Here is a 23,931-nt window from a genome sequence, read left to right as displayed (position 1 = left end):
AAAAGAGGTAACTACCATCCATACTTGACCTTTCTATTTCGCTTAAACACATACTTGATTGAAAATATAGTGTATGACGAGTTTGCGAAGATATTATTTCTCTTAGAAACTATACTTGCTTAAAGTTAGTAGTATATTTCTCTCAAACGGTTTGTTCTATGTAATTGTAAGAAACAACTTCTGCATGAAATAAAATTATGTATTAATCATGTTTTGGAAGTTTTGAGTTTGAATGATGAAACCTTGATGAACATGTGGATATAAAGTTGTGTAACAAGGTGTTGGCAAGTGAAGACTTTATCAATAAAATCATAAATGAGGAGTCAGGTTCACCACTCGCCACACTCCCCTTTATTTTTCCTTTGATGAAGATGCCCTTCCCATCGGGTTTTCCACACCCTGCTAGTTTTCTTGATTTTCATGTGAAAAACATAAAAATTTAATTTTACATTGTAGGTTGCATATGAAAATTTGAATTTACATAAAAGAAAATTAGAATTTACATATGAAAAATTTAAATTTACATAATTTTTAATTGACGAAAACATTTGTACTATAGTTTAAATTTACACACCATTAAAAAAATTACATTAGTATAAAAGTTTATTTAGAAGAGTGTTCAATTCAACAAAAATCTAGCTTTCTCCAATCAATCGTTGTTTCCTTTGAATTAGTTAAAAAATTTACGTTTGAAAAGTTAAATGGATTCAAAAATTATTTTTACACTTTTACTAGATCTATATTACTATTACTCAAACAAAAATCATTAGTATAAAAAATATAAAGAAAAATAGTAGATAAATTTGATTTTAACATATAATTGCCAAAATATTTATTAGTGTTTATAGCATTTGATTTATATTATACAATTTTGTGTTTATCAAATACATTAAAAACATAGTAGAAGTGCACCTAGACTAACAAATGGGGTAGATCACAATGAGATGCTCACTTATTACCGTTGTGTTCATTGTCATCGTTTTGGTGTTTTTTTAACTTACCACAATGTCTAAACTTGACAACACATTCTCCTAACTCCTAAGACCCCTCATCTAATATTTTTTTTTACATTAATATTGTAAAAGTTTTTGCATGTCATTTTTTCTAAGTGGTTTGGAGGATGGAAGAAATATCTTTTACTAAAATACGGATACAAATAACGTACTCTAACGGTTAATAAACAAAGTTGTACAATTAAATATCTACACCCTGCTCCACCAAATCAACAAATCTTACACAAACAAACCAAAAACGAGACATGAGCTAATAAAAACATTCTTCTTCTTCTTCAAAAAAAAAAAAAAAATGGAGGCATTAACAGAGCTATGCGATCTAATCGCATTAAACCCAACTCAATTATCAGATAAACTAACATGGATTTGCACACGTTGTCCATCATCACCATCTTCATTATCACGTATCACACGATCACAATTAAATGCTGTTTTAATTCTAACTCGTCTCTTTTCCAAAACAAAGCATTCTATTCCTGATCCGAAACCTAAATCACTACTTTTCAATTTCCTCGAGTCAATTCCAGCTGTATCTTTTAATCCATCATTTTGGCCACAAGGTTATAACATGGATTTGATTTTAACTTTTTTTAATGATTTTTTAGCCTATCTTGTTAAGGCGAGTCAATTATCCGCTGATTTTGCGGAGGAAGTTGCGGGTTTTTTATGTGAGATTGTTATTAACGTTGTTGATTTTGTTAATAGTAGTGAGGATGTTGGTATTGCTATTGGTAGGGTGTTTTTAATTGCATTGTCCAATAATTGTCCACCTGTTAGGAGTTTAGATGCAGAGAGATTGGTTACGTGTTTATTGACTAGTTTTAATAGTGTGGTTGTGTTGGCGGGGCCGCCCGCGTCTCCTTTGGGGTCGGTTTCGATACAGAGTTCGCCAGGGGGAAATGAGATTATTAGTAATGTGTCACGGTCTTCAAGTAATTCGGTTTTGAGGGAAGTGGAGACACCGTCGTCTAGTGGGGCTTCAGTGAATGGGAGTATTGGTTGGAGGAGTAGTGTAGATCAAGTGGGAGGTCATTTTGGGAATAGTGATGGAGGAGTGGCAATGCTTAGACGACATCTTGCTTTGTTTGAAGAAGAGGGGCTTGATAGTTTGGAGAAGCAAGCGATTGCGTTGAGATTGATTGGGCATATTGTGGATAAAGTGCCAATTAAACATGAGCTGCTTGATCAAGTTAGAATGGTTTCTAAGAAGCAGTTACAATCGCTATTGATTTTTCTAAAGGTACATTGTTAGTTTGTTTATTAGAATGATGTGCTAATTTTCTTGTTTAGTTTAGAGTTTAAGTATCTTGTTTTTGGTTTGGGGTAGATAAGAAAACGTGACTGGGCAGAGGACGGGGCAATGTTAAAAGCTAGGATCACTTCTAAGCTCTCTGTATACCAAGCTGCAGCCTTGGTGCAAATTAGAAGTCTTGCTTCCTTTGATTTAGATGGTAAATCATCAAAGAAGATCCTTCTCGAGACACTTGCATTGCTCGTGGATGCTGCAGAACTTTGCTTATACTCGGCGTGGCGAAAACTTAGAGTCTGTGAAGAGCTATTTAGTTCATTGCTCAAGGGAGTAGCAAAGATTGCTGTCACTCGTGGGGGTCAGCTGCTACGAGTTCTCCTTATTCGCCTAAAACCACTCGTGTTGGCTGCTTGTGCTCAGGTAATTAAAACACGAGATTCTAAATCATAATGTGGTAAGTTTTCATTAGCTTTCTTTCATCATACTTACTGAAACAGGCAGATACATGGGGCGGCAGCGAAGGGTCCATGTTTGGAAGTGTCATAAGGACGAGTTGTGAGATAATTGAATATGGTTGGAACAAGGACCGAGGTCCTGTAGAGACTTTTATAATGGGTTTAGCTGCAAGTATCCGCGAAAGGAATGATTATGAGGAACAAGAGGTTAGTATTTTGACTTTTGATTGTTTATGTCGATTCATAAATGTGAATAGGAATAAAATACTGTTGTGTACTTGTGTACCGTATTTATGATCGCACCCCATTAACTGCATTGACTGGAATGAACCTGAAGTGATGGGGAACGGAGGCCAATCTTAGGCTTTGCGAATCTTATATAGTACTTATTTAGGGACCTGTGAGGGATTTCTTAATAAAGTAAATCAATCGAAAATATGTAGGACTAGATGGTCGACAATTGACATGATGGTTCTTCACAGACTCCTGTCCTCATACGCTATCCCACAATTATATACACAATACATTAGCACACTAAAGTACCAAACTGAGTTGAAGGAATCAGGAATGTGCTCAAGTTCCTCTCGCTTGGGCCAAAAGTATAAGGAAAGCTATTATTAGAAAGTTGGTCTCCTCAAAGTCTGCAGTTGATCTCTCAAATTGACTTCCTCTTATATATTTATACTGGAAGTTGGTATCTTCAAAACTTTTATCATCATTCTCTTTGTAGCTATGGAGGAGAATGAAGAGTCAACTGGTTTGGATTACACCACAGCTCAGGGTGGTTTCAGGTTTGAGTCTCTCCGGTCTCTGGGGAATGTTGGTACGGCTTGACGGGTGTGGGTGCCTTGCTTCCGGACAATGGGCCAGTTCCAGACTTGCGCACCCACAGTTCATGTCTCCACCTAGTGTTGGGAGCTAAACATAATCACGATGCCTACAAAAAAAACAAAAGCATAAAACTTACTTGACATATGTGGGACTAAACCTTATGCTCTAGCACATAAACTACTCTAAACTATATAAGTTCTTACATTATGCTTTAACTCGAGCTTGCCTTCTAACAAATATCGCTTGAATCCTCATATTTTTGCCAGAAAATGCTGGCTATCTCGTATTTCATATCGTTTAGGTGTTAGTGCAAATTTGTACATACTGGTTTTGGATAAGGTTGCTATACTATCTATATATGCTTGTGGCTTTCAGCTATTGTATGTCTGCATTTATTGACTGATTTCACATCAATATGTTCTTATGCACTTTTATGCTATTTCAGGACAAGAAAGAGAAACAGACTATTCCTGTTGTGCAGCTCAACATAATACGCATGTTAGCTGATTTGAATGTTTCTATTAATAAATCTGAAGTGGTAGACATGGTATTGCCATTATTTATTGAAAGCTTAGAAGAGGGTGACGCTTCAGCTCCTAGTTTATTGCGCCTTCAAGTATGCAGTTTGTCTCGTATTCTTTTGATAATTAAGAATCTGATTGATAGTTTGAAGTTTGTCTCCGAGACTTCATTTTTCGTTTCCATATGTTTACTGCTTGTCCCTGATTTGTTTCTTAAAATAATAATTTCAGCTACTGAATGCTGTATCTCACATGGCTAGTTTGGGTTTTGAAAAGTCCTATCGCGAGACAGTTGTTCTTATGACAAGGAGCTATATGAACAAACTTGCATCTGTGGGATCTGCCCAAAGCAAAACATTAGCAGCAGAAGCGACTACAGAACGTGTGGAGGTCTGTATTTAATCTAGGATTGTCTTTTTCACAAACTTCAACCTTGCATGTATTGTTCCTGTGCTTACCTATTCTTTTTACGATGGATGCTCACTGGTTCAATCACATTCTAGACTCTTCCTGCAGGATTTCTTCTGATCGCAAGTGGTCTTTCAAGTTCTAAATTGCGGTTGGACTATCGCCATCGTTTGCTCTCTTTATGCTCAGATGTAGGGTTAGCTGCAGAGTCCAAAAGTGGAAGGTGAAAATCTTGTCAATAGGATACACTGGCTCTCTATATAAAAGACCTTTTTATAAAATAAGCTGGAGAGTTCTTCTTTAATTTATGGTCTACTACTTCAATCGAGATAACTGATTAAAGAAAAATACCTGAAATTCCAATTTTGGAGAAATCTGTTCTTTGTTGAGAAATATAACGACGTTCTTGATCTGGTTCATCAACGACATAGTGTATATTCTACTGATTTATGCATTAGGGAGGAGGCTTCTTAATTTGCTAGCTATTCCTTTTTCATATGTTAATATATGTTTGATTTTGGGGGCGAGAGTGACATTCTTAATTTGTTCTGCTGTTGATCCCACTGATACTATCCTGCAGAAGTGGAGCTGATTTTTTGGGGCCTCTACTTCCTGCTGTTGCGGAAATTTGTTCGGATTTTGATCCCACTGTAGTTGTGGAGCCTTCACTTTTAAAATTGTTTCGCAACTTGTGGTTCTATATTGCTCTCTTTGGCTTGGCGCCACCAATACAGAAAATTGTGCTTCCAACAAAGTTTTCCACAATACTGAATAGTGTGGGCAGCATGAGTGGAACAACTTTTCAAGCTGTGGCTGGACCCTACATGTGGAATACTCAATGGTCTGCAGCTGTTCAGCGTATTGCTCAAGGAACCCCACCCCTTGTAAGTTGGAGCAGAAGTATTCATCTGATATCATAGCTCCTGTCGAGTCCAATTGTTAGAAGTTTCCTAGAGTCAACTCTTAGAAGAACTGCATCTTTTTATTCTGTTTGTCTATTGGATGCTTTGTAAGTTTATATCTTCAGGCAGCTCTAGAATCAAGCCCTTTTCCCCCCTTTATATGATCATGCAGTTCGTCATAGTCGATTGGTTCCAGATCTGAGTTTGCAATTTAAAATGTCCCCTGCAGGTTGTTAGTTCTGTGAAGTGGCTTGAAGATGAGCTGGAGCTCAATGCTCTTCACAATCCTGGCAGCCGTCGAGGTAGTGGTAATGAGAAAGCTGCGTTAGTGCAAAGAAGTGCTCTTTGTGCAGCTTTAGGAGGTCAGGTTGAAGTGGGTGCAATGAGTGCAATTTCAGGTTAGTATTTGAATGAATGTTTTTCTCTTTACTTCTGATAAATAGGCACTCGCTGGTGATTCCATTTAAAAAAATGATGGAAAATCACAAGTGAAAGTTCTGACTGTTGGACTAAAGATTAGGAGGATGCAATTATCTTGATTTATTATCTGGAGTTCTGGACTTTGTTAATCACAGTAGGATGGAAAGTGAAGAAAAGGGTGTGTCAAACGAGTTCCTAGGAATTTGTGGGCAGGGTTTATTTTCTCCTTTGATCTAGCTGTTTAGTATTGGACTACACTTAAAACTTAAAAGTGTAACATAGTATGAACCAAGAACCAGAACAATTTTCTTGAATAAACTGTTCACTAGTTCTGAGATTGCTTGCTTGTTCAGTAATTCTGAGATAAACATGCAAAAGTTAACTGAAATGACTAGGTCAACCTTACTTTTTTTCTCCAAAAATATGATGTTTAAAGTGTTTAGATGAGTAAATTGAGTTGAAGAAAATAAATAGGAGGCTTTAATTGTCAGTTTGGGAAAGTTGAGGATCTTTGAGCATAAAGAAAGAGAAATGCACAAGTTGGTATCGAAAGTCGAGATTCTGTTTGACTGGGCTTGTGGTAATCCATTGTTTAAGGATGTAAACTTTTTAGACTTTATGTGTAATTGGGATGGGATTGTGAGATGAGTAGGTCTTTGTCTTTTGGGGAACTTGGGGTGTATGTATGAAGTCGAGTAGCTTGTTGCTACTTAGATTGGATAATCTTGTAATTTTATTTTAAAACTATATATATAGTGAATTTTACCGATAAAAAAAAAAGTTTGGGAAAGTCCATGTTTCTTTTGCCATGAATTAGGGGATCAACTCAAGAACTCCCTGAGTGATGGTGGATGGGGATCTTTAAACTTTAAAGTACTCTAGAACTTTTGTTTGGGAAAGTCCATGTTTCTTTTTCCATGAATTAGGGGATCAACTCAAGAACTCCTTCAGGGATGGTGGATGGGGATCTTTAAACTTTAAAGTACTCTAGAACTTTTGATTGGTTAGATGGACATGATATTTATTTTGTTCATTGTCCTGCCTGTGTTCGGTCTCTGCAGGCGTTAAGGCAACCTATCTTCTTGCGGTAGCTTTTTTGGAGATAATTCGTTTTAGCAGCAATGGTGGCATCCTTAATGGTGATACAGAATTGACTGCTTCCAGAAGTGCCTTCAGCTGTGTGTTTGAATACCTCAAAACTCCAAATCTATTACCGGCTGTTCTTCAGTGTTTGAATGCAATTATCCATAGGTCCTTTGAAGCGGCCTTGTCATGGCTGGTATTACTCCCATTGTGAACTGCTGAGTCTTATTTCTTTATTTTATTCATTTTGGTTTTCGCCCCAAATGGCATGATATTATGAAATAGGATTTGTGTGTGTGTGTGCGTGTGTTGGTGGTGCTTTTATTCTCTGTTCTCTAAACTGCTTATAGTTATCTGTAAGTTAGGAAAATAAACTTTAGTTCTTTGGGTTTTCATGTGTTGATTACTTACTTTAGTTATTGAGAAAAGGTTTTCTTATTTCTCTGCTTTGGATAATTTTGAGGAACTAATTCAGTACTAGCATGAGGTGTAGTGGCGTAAAATTTACTGATTTCATGGAAACTTGCGTTGTAAGGAATTTCTGATGGAATTTTAACGTGGCATGGAGTAAAGTGTTTAGGGTTGGGGAGGTGGTCTAGTTAGGCTCTCTCACTTACTGGGTTTCTTAATTGATTTTCTGATATTATGGATAATCATATTTATCTTCATTTTTCTATTTCCTCTATCCTTCTTTGTACCACTCGGGTTTCTAAAAAAGGACATTCCCATGAAAGACCTCTTTGCCACCGCGATATATCTCCTCTATCTCAAGGCCCCGTCACCACTGCCAACCCCTAAAGTGGTAAAGAAGGGATGGGAGGGTGTGTTAAAAGCCATCACACCCGAACATATCTACCTCTTTCTTTTGATTCCTCTATACCAAATAAGACCAACCAGTGGGGGGATAAGGAATGATTGCCATCTCATAGAGATTGGGGTTGGCAACATAATTTTCTTCATCCACGTTTTATTCTTCTGAGCCATACCATGATATGTTTTTAAAAAAATCAAATCTGTAGTTGTTATGATGATCCTATTCTTTTCTTAGAAAGTTAAAAGTTATTGAGTGGAAACGTGTTTGTGACTGATTTATCATCCCTGCAGATCTTACACTCTCTTCGACATTCATACTTGTTGAATTCAAATAATTGCATTATGAATATTAATTTGACATATCTTTCTCACCTGATCTTTAGGGGGATCGAATATCTGAAGCTGGTAATGAAGCTGAGAGAAGGGAGTCCACCCTGTCCGCTCATGCCCGTTTTCTTATAAAAAGTATGTCTGAGAGGGACGAACACATTCGTGATATGTCAGCCACTTTGTTGGTCCAACTTAAGAATAGATTTCCACAGGTATGACAATGTGTATAGTACTCTTGTATGGTTTATCTGATGAATGGAAAAAAAAAGAAATTATTATTTTTTACTTTAAATAGTTGGATTTACATACTTGCAGGTTTTGTGGAATTCATCTTGTTTGGATTCACTGCTATTTTCAGTCAGCAAAGATTTACCTCCTGCCCTTGTCAATGATCCTGCTTGGGTAGCCAAAGTTCGTTCCGTGTATAAAGGAATTGTTCAGGAATGGATAACGAATGCACTTTCTCATGCTCCATGCACTAGCCAGGGCCTTTTACAGGTTTGCTAAGAGAACTAAATAAACCCTTCCAGAGGGCAGTGTATGTGACATCATATTTTTGTTTGCCATCGCTTCTTTACTAAGTTCTAAATGCAGTTGTTTTAACTTTTAACTTTGAAATCTGTTTTTCTGAATGGGTCATGTCACATGCGATTGTATTTTATGCATACTCTACTTCAATATTTTCACTATTCTGGATACTATACTTGTTCCTGTGAGCGTGTTAGTCATATTTTGGTGCTTATTATACTTCTGTATGTTATACTTAAATTCCCAGAGGACTAGAGTGCAGTAAACAACAACTGCACTTTGTTTGGAAATTTTTACTAGTCCTTACTCATGATATAAAATGCCTCGATATTCCCGAGATTGACAAACAACACAATGTGTATGGTAAAGATATTTCTAGTCCCGACTTTCCAGCCCAAATTAGTGTTGCTACGACATTTGCTGATTTTGCAGCCATTGGAACTTTGAGGGAAACTGCAGTTTGTTCTATGGACTCTTACTTTTGTATTTATAAAAACCAAGCACAACTTTGTCCATTGAAGTTGGGGAAGGGGATTTTAGGCAAACAATTTTAGACAGTGGGATGCTTATTTGAGGAAACAACAAAAATTAGAATTTGTATCCATCTAGGAATCATGGACTCAATCACTGAGCGTTGTGTCCTACGTGACATGAACAAGGTGATGCAGCAAGTCTTGAAACACTAGGACAGGGACATGGTGAGGACACAACAGTAAAATGATATCTACTTTTTTCTTGATGAAATATATAACGTTATATTCTGTTATGATCGATTTACTCTATTATATAGAATAGTAATGTACTTCTGGTCAAATTTCTAACTTATTTACAAGGCGACCAAAAGTACTATTTTAAACAACATATCCAGTATGTCTGCATTTACTTAGTCACATCTTAAGTGCAATTTGTTCATGACAAATGGCACAAATAATTTTTTCTAATCTGTATTTCAAAGGTCATAGCAGAAGACCCAAAAGTATCACCAATTCCATTTGACCTATATATCCTTTGTCTTAATCTATAATCTTGTTTCCTCTTGGATTGGATATGAGAATGAAGAGTTGAAGATGTTTTTAGTCTAAAAATAGATGCGGTGTTGGGCTAATGCCAGTCCACATATTTGTATGTCTTTTGTTACATGCACAGATTTATTTTCAAAGAAGTGTCATGAACATGTTTGCTCCAAGAAGTGTCGAGGAGGTTATTACAGAATTAGAACACGTAACTTTACATGTACGAGAGTCCATCACTTTTAATTGGAGTGTTATTCTTCCTAGGTAGCCATTATATATGGTTGTGGGATTTTTGTGAGCATTACGAGATAGGGTCTGGATTAATAGCCTTTAGTTGTGCTGAGTTGAGCTGGTCTTTGTGCATTGTAGTGAGTTTCCTACATCGTTTTACTTATCAGATATAACAACTTATCAATCAAGTTCAGATCCTCGAATCCTCTTCAGGACTCTAAAATTGCACGGATATCAACATCTTTTTTGTATTTCCTTAATTCTGCAAAAAAGTTTATCCAACTTTGAATTGCTTATTTCAGGAAAAACTTTGTCAAGCAAATGCACTGCGTATTCCACAGCCCACCACTGATGTAGTCTCTCTTTTATCTGAGATACAACTGGGTTGTGGGAAAACTGAAAGCTGGAGTGGTATGCGAAGTGCAAATATTCCTGCAGTAATGGCCGCTGCAGGTGCAGCTTCAGGAGCAAACTTTAAAGTGGCAGAAAATTTCAACCTGGAGGTTCTTTCCACTGGTATTGTAAGTGCATCATTTAAGTGCAATGTTGCTGGTGAAATAGCTGGCATGAGAGGGCTGTATAACAGCATGGGGGGTTTGGGTTTTGGATTGGGTCTTGGCCTTCAGAAGTGGAGATCAGGAGTTTCTGCTCAAGAACCACAACCTGAAACTCAGTCGTTCAATGGACTTCTTCTTGCACAATTTGTACAGGAACTTCAACGATATGTTAACGTTGCTGAAAAAGGTGGAGATATAGAAAAGTCATCATTTCGTCAAACATGTTCCAAGGCAACTGCGTTACTCCTCTCAGATTTGGTAAGCTCAGTTTTCCTTGAACCTTTTGCTTAGTTGTTTTGTTTGCTGTATTTCTTTGTATTGATTATTATGCGCAATGTTTTTTAATACATTACGGTAATCTTTTTTATAGGATTCTGATTCGAGACCGAAGATGGAGGGTTCCTCACAACTATTAAGGCTTCTCTGCTGGTGTCCAGCTTATATATCAACCCCTGATGCAATGGAGACAGGTGTCTTCATTTGGACATGGTTGGTCTCAGCTGCACCTAAATTGGGACCTCATGTCCTTGCGGAGCTTGTTGATGCGTGGTTGTGGACGATAGATACAAAGAGAGGTTTATTTGCACACGAGATGAGGTATGCTGGACCTGCTGCAAATCTAAGGCCACATCTTGCGCCTGGGGAGCCTGAAGAGAAGCCTGACAAGGATCCGGTTGAAGGAATAATTGCTCATAGATTGTGGCTTGGATTTTTCATTGATCGTTTTGAGGTTTGAGTTGAACTTTTACTCATTTATGTCTTTTTTTTTATCTCTGTCTCTGATTGCCATTTTCCATGTTTCCTATTGACGTCTATTAGTCTATTACTCACTCATATATGTACAATGCATTTGCTAGTAATTAACGTGGGTAGCATAGTCAGACTGAAGAAAAATAGTTCTACTAAATTAATAGCCCGCCACGTAATTTTCTTTTCATTGGGTGAATCTCAAAGTGTTAGAGCCTTAGAGGGGTGTTTTGGACTGGCCAAAGTTGTGTCCTTACCACAAAAATTCATTTGAACTTGTCGTTTGTGGTAAACTAGATTGGAACCACGTCGTTACTAGCCTCTGTCCTTTTAATTTTGCAATTTTTTTACCCGTCTTTTATACTAATCTTTTTCATGGTGGAATAGGTGATTCGACATAGCAGTGTTGATCAACTCATGCTTCTTGAGCGGATGTTACAAGGAACTATGAAGCTCCCTTTTCATTTTTCTCGCCATCCTGCGGCTGTAGGGACCTTCTTCACTATCATGCTTCTTGGGCTTAAGTTCTGCTCCAGCCAATACCAGGGTAATCAGCAGGATTCTGGACTGGCTTCGCAGTTGCTAGAGGACCGGGTTTATCGGTGACCACATTTGCTGTTTGCTTTTTAATTAAAATTTGCTTTTCTAGAACTGGACAAAATACTTAACATATTTATGCTTGAGAAATTCGAACTTCTCTGTTTGGTAAGTAAAAATAAATTATATTGATAAAGAGCGCAGTTATTACATCAATACCCAATCCTGGTAATACCTGTGTTGGCCCATACCCAGAAAGAAAACAACAGAAAATAGAAAGAAAAAGAACTACAACAATAGGCACCCAGCCACCCAGAAAACACACAATCTAGACCTAATCCACCTGACCAACACGAAAGAAGCAACCCAACAAAATCAGACCAATAATAGTGTGTTGACAAGACTTAAGTATTTTTATGTGTGGCTTAATATATCCCATGTGGGACTAAACATCTCAACACGCTCCCTCACGTGTGGAGTTACTTGAGCCTAACACGTGGACACACATACTTGGGTTATGTGGAGTAAACAACATTCTAGAGGAATGAGATATTCTAGCTACATCCTATAGAATATAATCATATATTGCAGCTGTATCCTATAAAACATAATCATATATTCTAACAATTATAAGAAAGAGTTTTCGTTGTTATTCTTTTTTGATGTCTGGACCATCTTACCTCTCCTCGTTTAGGCAAGTGCCTGCCAACTGTTGTTCAAGTGTTCGGAGAAATTGTCCACTAAGGGTTTTGTCACTCAACTCCTTTTTGTTATTTTCTTTTCTTCACCATAGTGCTCCTCCCCAAAGGAGGAGGAATATATTGACACATTAAAACACACACGCTTTATGGCCCACATGGAGAAGAGTTAAGGGCTGAGTTTTTATGAGGATGATCTCCATGGCGGGGAGATCATGTTCAAAACAATAATCTCTGCGACATGGAGATCATCATCCTCATAAAAGATTAGCCCATTTGAAAATGTCTACCCTCTCCCCAAAAAATTAGGCATTAGCTCATTTTCATGTGGGCCTTAATTCTTTCCCGAAAAGCATGTGATTTTGAATGTGTCATTAAATCCCTGTCCTATTTTAAACGTTGCAGTCTGTTGTTTACTTATTCACTATCTTTATTATTGGTGATGGGATATGGTAATCTTTGGTTGGAGATTGAAATTGGTCTTTGCACATTTCAGAGCCTCATTGGGTTGGTTTGCTTATGAACCTGAATGGTATGACACAGAGAACAAGAACTTCACTAAGAATGAGGCTCAATCTGTTTCTATATTTATCGATTTTCTTCTTAACGAGCCTTTGGACACTATTCAACCTGAGTCTTCCCCAAAACAACGAGAACGCGAGAATGGAAGTTCTTTTAGCGATATGGTAGGACTGTTGTCGCTTGACATAATGCATTCACAACTTGAATATGTGATGGTTTAGTTCTGAGACAATTTTCTTTTGTTAGATGCAGAAGGACCAATATCATCCCGTTTGGGGTAAGATGGATGATTATGCTGTTGGAAGAGAAAAAAGGAAACAGTTGCTGTTGATGCTATGCCAACATGAGGCTGATAGGCTTGATGTATGGGCACATCCTACGAATGCAAAGTAATTGTTATATTAAAATTATATGATGTTGCTCTCTGCAGTCTGTTCTTGGCTCTCATACTTTCTTGAGTGCAACATTTTCTTCCTATTTTTTTGGCAGGGAAAACACATTGTATCGTCTTAAATTTAGCTCAGAGAAATGGATTGATTATTCCAGAACTGCATTTTCTGTTGATCCTCAAATTGCTTTGTCCTTGGTTTCAAGGTTTCCGGCACTTTCACATTTGAGAGCTGAAGTAACCCAACTAGTCCAGGTAAATTGTCTCATCTCGATCATCAGTTTTCGTATATTTTCTCGTACTCTTGATAGATGGTGGCCAAGAAGGACAAACATGTCCCAACTTTCCAATCTTTAAAACCCCTCCTCAAAGTCATTTTCCACTCCACTCTTTGCTCCCTTCTTTTTATGTATACCGATATTCTTGCTTTTTCGTTATTTTCCAACCCATAGATAAATGGTGCTTCACCCAAATATTTTCCCAAAGGAAATAGATTCACCCACCAACAAGGCCCCTCCAAAGAGTAATCCCATCAGGATTTGTTACTATCACCTTTGCCATACATATTCATAACCACCCTCTGCCACAACAGGTCGTCCTCCTTCCTATATCTCCATAACCACTTTGCCAGCGGTGACATATTCGTGCACAAGAAGCAAAGAATTCAAGAAAACAATCTTGAAGTTTTAGTAGAAACTTGGAATATTAGGCTTCTGTGGAGGATCCTCACAAATATTAAAAGAACCTCTTTGGATTTCAAGATGAATATATTGGTTCATTATAATTTTGATCTGGTGCTTCAAAGTCTTACGGGGAGGACCATTTGTAGTAAGTCTGACATGGAGAGAAATTGCTGCGGTATTTGTCATTGTTACTACTTTTGATTTTGGAGCGTGAGAGGATGTTTATGGTTCAAAAAGATTTATGGAAAGCAATAGATCTTAACAGTGTTTCCTGCACATACATGAAGATCTTTCATGGTTTCCATCTGTGGACCACATTCAATTTTCTTTATCAAGTAGCTTATGTTTACTATTTTAGTTAGTCTGCGTTTAAACCCACTGTCTTACTGTTTATTTTCCTTGCAGTTGCACATAACAGAAATTCGCTACATACCGGAGGCACTACCATTTTTTGTCACTCCAAAAGCAGTCGAAGAAAATTCTACACTTCTGCAACAGTTGCCACACTGGGCAGCTTGTTCAATTACACAAGCTCTTAAGTTCCTTACCCCAGCATACAAGGGCCATCCACGTGTGATGGCATATGTCCTTAGAGTTTTGGAGTCCTATCCTCCAGAACGGGTCACCTTTTTCATGCCACAACTGGTACAGGCTCTCCGCTATGATGATGAGGTAATGTATTTCATACAGTTGGTAGTTATATTGATATATTCCCTCCCTTTTACTATGTCTTTGCTTTTGTCTTGCACTTTAAATGTCACCGTTGCTATTACTTGATTATCATCTTCCTTTTTATCTACCTTATTTGATGTTACTACCTTTTTCAGAGGTTAGTGGAAGGATATCTTCTTCGCGCGGCTCAAAGAAGTGATATATTTGCCCATATTTTGATATGGCATCTACAGGTCAGTCATTTATATCTGTTATGGAATTCAGCATTAATTATCTCTGATATTTTTGTATTAAGATGTGTGTTGGATACCTGTATTGCTTTGAGTCTCAATTTTGTCATATGTGAATGGCAGGGAGAGACTTGTAGCCCAGAATCTGGAAAAGACGCAGGCACTGCGAAGGTACATGTTTTACTTAAAGGTCAATTAGCAATTATTCACTTTAAGAAGAGCAAATCTGTTTTCATAAAAAACTGTACAATCCTATTCACATCTGAGAAACCAGAAACTTTCAAGTACTTGGATGGGGAATACTATAATCAATGTCAAAAGTGATCTTCAGTTTTCTCAAAGTGCAACATCGTGGTTGGTTTTGTCTTTCGGCGCATGCATAAAATGTTTCGCTTCACCAACCATGATATTATATATAGATTATTATGCCTATATGAATAACTAAATAAGCTTACCAAACAGACAAATTATTTATTATTATTATTGTTTGTCAAAAATTTTATTATTATAATAATAATAATTATTTGCTTGGTAAAGTTGAATTATTATTATTATTATTATTACTATCATAAGTTTTATTATTACCAATGTCCTCTAAAAAAAACTTACATGGTTCAAATTTTCAAATATTTTCCATGTAGTTTTCCAACTGCTGAGTTAATTCATTCTAATTTTCTGATTAATACGTTTGTTCAGAAAATATGGATTATTTATTCTCATGATTTAGTATCTTTTCCCTTGTTATCGTGTCTTGTTTATGAGAAGCTCAATGTTTTTTAGGGAGGTTCTATAAATCTCCTATATCTTCTTTCGAAGACGCTCTCTTTTGAACAAATTATTCTTTATAAGGTGTAACAAGAGGAATGTGGCAGAAGACAGGCCAAAAAAGCTCCCTTGTGACCCGGGCCAGATGAATCAACATTGTGACCTGGGGGCCGGGGCAGATGATCAACATTCTCAAGATTAGTTGGGCTTTTCTGGGCAGTGAAGTTATCACCCATATCACAAGCCCAACAACGAAAAAGAAAACGGGATTGGCAGGCAAGAAGAAATTCAGTAGTATGTCCAAAAGGGTTGGGGACCAGATGAACCCGAGTGGGTGGTGGGAAAGAGCCCAACAGAAGGACAACCAATTTTAGAGTTACCTTTAAGAAACCCAAGCCCAAAAGGGAACATACTTAGAAATATGTAGCGGTTTAAAGTGCACGGAGAGAATCTCTAACGGTGGAAAGGCTGGAGGCGATTCTGAATGAGGCAAAGGAGGACGATGCAATTAGGAGGGAGGAGGAGAACAGTGATTATGGGAGAAAGATCCAGCTGAAGAGATATCAATGTTTGCGAAAGCAAGTGGTGGCGGGAGGGAAGATTTGGAAAGAAGGTACTAGAAGCAGTAGATGTGGAAAGGACTAGGGTGGAGGGATCAATTAGAGGTGGTGGAGAGGCTGGATGTGATTCTGAATGGTGCTGAGGAGGAGGATGCAATTAGGAGGGAGAAGGAGAACAGTGATTATTGGAGAGATATCAAAGTAGGCGAAAGAGAGCGGTGTTGAAAGGGATGATTCGGAAGAAGGTACTTGAAGCAGCAGATGTGGAAAGGACTAGGGTGGAGGGATCAGGGATCAATTAGAAATATGGACTTGAGATTCATCCAAAAAGGGGAGGAGAACTTCTTGAGTTTGGGAAAGGAGAAAAGGGGGCGGGGGGGGGGGGGGGTGTGCTAATGTGGATACGAGCAAAGGGAAGCTTCTCAAAATGATGGATGAGAGTCAAGGAAGAGAATGAAGAAATCTGGACAGGATAGCAAGGATCTGAACTATTTTAATGATGAAGATGGCGAGGGGGATGCAATGCTAGACTTGGTCTACTGAGGGAGAGAAGAGTGGGACGGAGATGATTATGGTGGTAGTTCATAGAAAGAAAAGGAGGGGGGGTTGTGAAGGAAGGGGGTGGCTGGGGGATCCTTTTTTGGTGGTTGCATGACTTCCACCACCATGGTGGTGGTTTTCCGGTTTCTGCCTATTTTAAATTATTTTTGTTCCTAATGTTTTTAGCTTTTCTGTATTTCAGCTTCTCTGTTTCCGTTTTCTGTGTGGTTGGTAGGGTGTTTGGTTCTTGCGTTGCAGCCTTTGGCAGTTTGGCTGTTAGCTTGGTGTTGATTGAATTTAGTGATATATTGATAGACTAGCTATTGTCGATAAAAAAGTAAATAAACTTCTGGTTTAATGAAAATGCTAAATGATGGTATATTAATTTTATACACATTATATTCTAAATTGTTATTGAATGAATCATTGTATGAGTATGACCAAGAGATTCTTCTGTTGCATCCCATGTGATATAGACATATTTCTGTTTTTTTTTTTTTTTTTTTTTTTTTTTTTGCAGAATAGTTCATTTCAAGCTCTATTACCTATTGTTAGGCAGCGGATCATCGATGGTTTCACTCCAAAGGCCCTTGACTTGTTTCAAAGAGAGTTTGACTTTTTTGACAAAGTTACATCTATTTCTGGTGTACTCTTTCCACTTCCAAAGGAAGAACGGAGGGCTGGTATTAGGAGGTATCATTTCAAATATATTTCTTTGTCAGGTTAAGTATAACGTTGCTCATAAATCATTTAGCAACTGAAGTATGCTTTTCTTGCTACCTCAGAGAACTAGAAAAAATAGGGATGAATGGTGAGGACCTTTATTTACCTACTGCTCCTAGCAAACTCGTCCGCAGCATTCGGTTAGATAGTGGGATTCCACTACAGTCAGCAGCCAAAGTACCTATCATGATTACCTTTAATGTGGTGGATAGGGATGGCAATCCAGAGGACTTGAAGCCACAAGCTTGCATCTTCAAGGTAAGCCTGTTCATTTGTTAGCATATGTCAGATCTTACTAGTTGATTTGGCCGCAACTTAAAATTTGTGGGCGTCCAATAGTTTTTAATATTAGTTCTTTTATGTACGATTTCGAAATATGGTTGTATGGCTTTAATTCCTGGTACATGCAGAATCGATGTCTCAATTTTGATGCTTCGTGCTTTAGGTTGGAGATGATTGTCGGCAAGATGTCCTTGCGCTTCAAGTGATTTCTCTTCTAAGAGATATTTTTGAAGCAGTTGGTCTCAATCTCTACCTGTTTCCTTACGGAGTTCTTCCAACTGGTCCAGAGAGAGGAGTAATCGAGGTATACATGTTTTTCATTATGTAATCTTTTGAAATAAGTTAAAACATGCGAGTGCTCTAGATTTAAGAATATTAGTACTTTACCTGGCAGATTTTAGAAATTGTGACATATATGACATCTTGAATTTTTTTTTTGATTGGCGACATCTTGAAAGTTGTATAGTGTTTGCCTTAAGTTAGTGATTAAAATATGTAGCTCAGTGCAAATAGCATGATTGGGTGAATTTTAATGACACATAAATAACCGTCTTTCATTGAAGAATGTTTACAAGTGAAGTTGCGTAACTATGTGCTGCATGAGTATTCATAAAGTAAAATGTACAAGTGTTTTGTTGTAGAGTTCTACAAATCAATACCGTGGAAAGAGCGCCATATTCAAAAAATACTTGGGGCTCTGCTCCTGATTATAGGAAGGAATCTTAGTTTCGGAAACTATCACTTTAAGTGATTTATGAACATTGTTCTTACTACTTTGGAGTCACTGGGACTTTCTGGACACCTTTGCCTATAATTAGTGAGAAATATTCAAATGATACTGGTAGCGTGCATGTCACCTATGGTTATACTTCTCCATCAAGATGTGCAAAGAGAGTTTGTGTTGCAGACTCCCAGCTTATTGCCAAATCCTCTTCTATCTTTAATACCAAAAGACACGATCAACTTTCTTTCTCAGTTTTCCATTCTTCATGACTCAGTATCTCGTTTGGGCTAAATGGCTAATAAATGCTTTCTGTTACAAAAGATGAATTTCTATTTTACACATCTTTGTAGTAGTTTGATGAACTAGTTTAGCCCTTCTCATTCCCCTATCCTAGAAGCCATACTTCAGTACTCCACAGAATTTGTACTCCATAATCAGGTCTTTTTTTTTTTTTTTTTTTTTTAAATATTCCTTTTATATTTCGGAAATTCAATAGCTATTCCTCCTTACTTTATGGTTTACCATTTTTCCAAGACGCCAATCTTTTCCTTAGTAGTACTTCCACTTTTTCTTTGACAATGTTAATCTTATGATTTGTTTGAGATTCATGAAAAACAACTAATATGGGGCTAATTTATGCAAATTTGACAACAAGAAGGAAAAAATACCCCTAAGGTTCAAGATTTCTGGCAAAAACCCTAGCAATAGCTGTGAAGGTTCTTGCGCTAGAAGCCATCAAATGGCCTTTGATGGGTAACAACAATATAAAATCGGGTTAACTAGTACTAGGGTATGCCCGTGCCTCTGACCATGAGACCTCGGCCGCGCGGGCGCTATCCCGACAACTCCAAATATGAAACAACTTCGTTAGGCCCTTCAGCACAAAAGCCTGAGGCCAGCCCAATTGCCCATTATCTATAAGTCCAATAGCATTAATTTGGCCAGCCAATTGACGCAATTGTATAGTACCATGTCAAATTTGGAGGCCCAACAGTTGATAAGCCCAGCCACAATTATTGACTTTTGGCTGATCCTATAGTATTGATTGTATTTAACAAAATTGCACAAACCTTCCAAACACTTGGATCTGCCAAGTCATATTTTGGTGAGAATGATTACCTACCATTGGATGGGGGTTTTTGGGCCCCACACTTCCCTATTTTGTTAGATAGATTACCCCCTCACTAGATGGGGAAATTAGGGTCCCCCCCCAGTACACAAAAAAAAAGTCAACTTGGTTTGACCGTGTTTTTTTTGTGTGTATTTGGGGGGGAGACCCTAATTGCCCATCTAGTGGGGGGGCAAATCCTAATTGGCTCATCTAGTGGGGGGTAACACTAACTAACCCTATAAAATCAGAATCAGATCTGAATGTGTGACAACTTGCTTCTTCAATTCCTGCTACAAGTTCAATTTGGCAAAACTCGTCGTCCTCATCGTGACATGTTGTACATATAGATGATCTAGAGGGTGAAGAAAGAGTGGCATTAGATCCCATGGCTCCTGTATAAAACCTATTTTTTGGAGGTGTCAGTCGTACTGGACTGGTCATTCTTTCCTCCTCCGCTCGAGTAATATTTTGCTCTAATGAACAACTCGGCTGCTCCAGATTCGGATGTGTGTTACCCTTAAACTCCTGCTACAAGTTCCATTGGGCAAAAGTTGCCACCATGGTCTTGACACATTGAGAACGTAGATAATCTAGGGGGTAGTAGTGGTACTGACATAAAAGAACAAAAGATTTTGGTCTTGCGTTTCCATCTTCCAAGAAAGCCTAACTGGTAGTTGGGTAGTGACCTAAGTCGAAGAAGGTTGAAGACACAACTGCTTTTAACTTTTGACCCACTGAAAACTTTTTGACAGTCTTTATCCATTTTGGGGTATGACGGAGTAATACCTCTTTTATTTTTATTTTTTTATATTTTTTTTCTGACACGTCTCTCCAAAATGCCATTACAACTCTGATCTGAGTATAGCAAAATGTTGTTTAGAAATTTGCTTTTAGTGCGCTTTAAGAACCCTATAGATACTCAGAGACAGTTTCACTGCTCAGTGATTCTTCACTGCGTGTATCTCCTGTCTAGACATAATATGTAGTCAATTTTATCAGGTCTAATTATGGTATCCATTTTCAGTCTCTTATCGTAGTTTTAGTTATTTGAGACTGATGGTTGATTACATAACTGCAGGTTGTCCCCAATACAAGGAGTCGAAGCCAGATGGGTGAAATTAATGATGGAGGTTTGTATGAGATTTTCCAACAGGACTATGGACCCATCGGATCTCCCAATTTTGAAGCCGCACGTGATAACTTTATTATTAGCAGTGCTGGTTATGCAGTTGCAAGCCATTTACTTCAACCAAAGGATCGACACAATGGGAATCTTCTGTTCGACAAGTATGCTTATTTTAGCTTTCCTAATTATGCAACTCATTATAAGCTGTGGTGTAGTAAAACCTCCCATTTCGGCCAAAGAAACCTGTGACAATATAATCACTTGCACTGTGTACATGCGTTATGCGATGGTAGGAGTAATAAAAGATATAAATTTTGTTGAGAACTTGAGAAGTAATTGTATTTTAAAGAAAGTAATATACATACATTACGCCAACAAATTTATTTATTATATATAAACACAGGGAGTTGGGGACCATGAAATTAAACCTGTTTTGTTTTGATATGAAGCTAATTGTTGCATCGAATCATGGAAAAGCCTTTTGTCTTATGTTGAGATGCGCATGGGCTTACTGGTACTCATGCATCTCCATTATCAGTACTTTAAGATGAGCCTGTTATTGTTTCATATATATATATACCTTCCAACTATTTGGGGTTGGCATCTTAGTTGTTCTGTGCTAAGGAAATGGTCCTCTGACTCCCTGAGTTACCAGAATAGAGTGAAATGTACTAACTCATTACGTCGGCAACTAATCGCTTCAATGTTCAAACTGCTTGCCTTCATTGTGATCTGGATCCACAACTTGTCAACTTCCATAACCATTTTCTCACTTAGGAAGGACTATAGGTTGACCTTGTTATCAACTTCTTGTAACATGCTTGATTCTGCCTCCCATCAAATTCAACAACAAATCAAGAATAATTTGAACAGGAACCGAGTATGTACTTCACAACAATAATCTTCACTTATATATCGGTCTTGAAGTGCAAAATCAAGTTGATACCTTTGATTTGGTTACATTTCAACAGATGATTACAACCCTAACAGTGTCGTAGCTAGTGTTTGAGACGGTGACAGACTGACAGGTGGATGATGTAAATCTATGCGTGAACATAGGAAAAACAGTGTAAAAAGTGGAGAATGGAGCAGTTGGAAACTTATTGTCATTCAGTTGTTTGATTTTGAATTTTCATGGAAATAGAAAGATCTAATGGATCATGTTATCTTTTGTGGTTCATTGAAGAGGTATTGCATAGTTGAAAATTTGACATTCTGGATGAGCAATAGTTAGTTCCCATTTGATAGATGCTGAATCTTTACAAATAGCCATTTTTTCATTGATGGTGAATATCATTATCATGTAACTCTAAATATGGTATATGCAGTGTGGGGAGACTTGTTCACATTGATTTTGGTTTTATCTTGGAAACCTCGCCTGGTGGAAACATGCGCTTCGAAAGTGCCCAGTTCAAGCTGAGCCACGAGATGACTCAGTTGCTGGACCCATCAGGGGTAATGAAAAGTGAAACATGGATTCATTTTGTTAGGTGAGCCGTCATTCTCTTCGTATTTGTTATTCTAACTTTTATTTTGTGACAGAAATGTTATTACAATTAGAGGGGGAAATGAACAAAGGGTACTGGATCTCAAATATCTGACCTCTGTTGTCATGTGTATCACAGCTTGTGTGTGAAGGGTTATCTTGCTGCCCGCCTTCGTATGGATGGGATAATAAACACAGTGCAGTTAATGGTCGACAGTGGGTTACCATGCTTCAGTAGGGGTGACCCCATAGGTAATCTTCGCAAGAGATTCCATCCTGAGATGAGCGAACGTGAGGCGGCCATTTTCATGATCCGTACATGCACCGATGCCTACAATAAGTGGACAACTGCCGGCTATGACTTGATACAATATTTACAACAAGGCATTGAGAAGTAAATGCTTGTGTTGGAGGGTGATCCTCATTGTACATTATCATTCCCTGTAAGTCCTACCTCATTCCATATACGTGAACAGTTGTTACCATTTTTCTGAGGCGATCCCTTTGCTAACAACTGTTTGTAAATGCTGCAAAACACCTCAAAAGAATCTATCTTTATGAGGTAGTACCAGGACATATCATGAGATCTGTAGAATGTAGATTCACATATTCCACTTACGCAAAGTGAAAAAAGAAATTGAAGTAGTCAATAGGATTTCATGTTGGTGAAGCTCTTCATTCCTTCTAGTTTTGAACTTTTTACCAGGACACGCTCAATCTTAGCGTAGTAAGTTTGTATTCTTAATACAATGTTTCTATGCTGTATGCTTCAGCATATTGATCAAGTTGTTAAATGAAAGTTGTGCTTTGGCTTATGCTCAGTTTGTCAAAATTGGGATTGGAAGCTGTTATTGCCACATGATGTAATCTTAAACTGCTGTCCTACTTGTTCTCCAAGGTTCCCAACGTTATAAAGCTCCACACCTACCACTTTAGCAGGACTACTTTAGTCCCAGTATTCTCACACCCATACTGCTGTCCTAAAATTTGTTTAATGAACCTGTTTCTTAAACTGTTTCTATCTAGTTTTGACGCTTGCTAGTCTCCCATTATACAGGGCTAAATCGTATTATTGGATTGATTTCCATTTTTAATTATTATACCAGCAGGCATTGAGATGTATCATCGCATGGCATTTTGCTGCTTCTTATTTGCTTATATCTCCTTCAAAGGGAGCAAGCTAAAATTGGAACTGACAACCGGGTACACTAGAAGGTATATTGCGTGGTTAGATTTTGATAGAGTTGCTTCAAGATAATTGATCTGAATGGACGGTTGTCTTTTGAATCTGAAAATACAGTCTCGAAAGCCAAAACTGCATTTTTTTATTAGGACGCCCTCTCTTATATTTGAGGACTTCCAAAACCCTGCCTTTAGACCAGGAGAAACCGGTGCCTTCAGACCAAGAAAAGGAGAGAAAATACAAGTTGTTTTGAGAGAACTAGAGGGGACCTTGGTTTGCACGAGTATAAGGAGAATATTGAGATGTATTTCAAGAGTGGAGGCAAGGTGTGAGAGGTAACTTGCATGTAACTATGTCCCATTCTTATTGTAGTGGTATTCAGGTCTAAAGTTCATTGTCTGGAAAATGTAGTTATTTTGTAGTTTGGTAGCTATTCTAAGATGAAGTGTACGGTTTTATACGGACAACTCTTACGAAATATGCTCATTTGAGAATTTTGTTTCTTGTGATGAAAATTGATTCAGACTTGATAAAAAAAAAACAATTAAATAATGAAAGTGCACTAATGGGGACGAAAATCAATGAGAGGTAGACGTATTC

The 23,931-nt window shown here is 37.7% G+C and overlaps 1 protein-coding gene across 6 annotated transcripts; it reads left to right on the top strand.

Moving 5' to 3' along the window:
• Nucleotides 1–1,272: 1,272 nt before the first annotated feature.
• On the top strand, nucleotides 1,273–23,835 carry LOC147502618 (Phosphatidylinositol 3- and 4-kinase family protein). 6 transcript variants are annotated; one of them, XM_086607441.1, is made up of 27 exons: nucleotides 1,275–2,253; nucleotides 2,341–2,682; nucleotides 2,760–2,924; nucleotides 3,994–4,164; nucleotides 4,301–4,459; nucleotides 4,573–4,700; nucleotides 5,058–5,361; nucleotides 5,609–5,777; nucleotides 6,861–7,078; nucleotides 8,079–8,237; nucleotides 8,341–8,523; nucleotides 10,100–10,612; nucleotides 10,725–11,084; nucleotides 11,489–11,703; nucleotides 12,833–13,022; nucleotides 13,105–13,247; nucleotides 13,348–13,501; nucleotides 14,335–14,601; nucleotides 14,757–14,834; nucleotides 14,955–15,002; nucleotides 17,217–17,389; nucleotides 17,482–17,677; nucleotides 17,865–18,005; nucleotides 20,615–20,823; nucleotides 21,991–22,152; nucleotides 22,288–22,591; nucleotides 23,258–23,835. In XM_086607441.1, exons 1-26 carry the CDS (start codon nucleotides 1,306–1,308, stop codon nucleotides 22,544–22,546), a joined length of 6,054 nt encoding a protein of 2,017 aa, XP_086463567.1. In that variant the 5' UTR covers nucleotides 1,275–1,305; the 3' UTR covers nucleotides 22,547–22,591; nucleotides 23,258–23,835. The 6 variants fall into 6 exon arrangements, with proteins under 6 accessions (XP_086463571.1, XP_086463567.1, XP_086463568.1 ...); XM_086607442.1 differs by having other exon boundaries at nucleotides 23,255–23,835; XM_086607443.1 differs by lacking the exon at nucleotides 23,258–23,835 and having other exon boundaries at nucleotides 13,111–13,247; nucleotides 22,288–22,963.
• The last annotated feature ends 96 nt before the right edge of the window (nucleotides 23,836–23,931 follow it).

The sequence above is a fragment of the Coptis chinensis genome, chromosome 4 (genome assembly GCF_015680905.1).
Source record: "Coptis chinensis isolate HL-2020 chromosome 4, ASM1568090v1, whole genome shotgun sequence".
Classification (NCBI taxonomy): domain Eukaryota; kingdom Viridiplantae; phylum Streptophyta; class Magnoliopsida; order Ranunculales; family Ranunculaceae; genus Coptis; species Coptis chinensis.
This window is presented reverse-complemented; position numbering and strand designations above follow the sequence as displayed.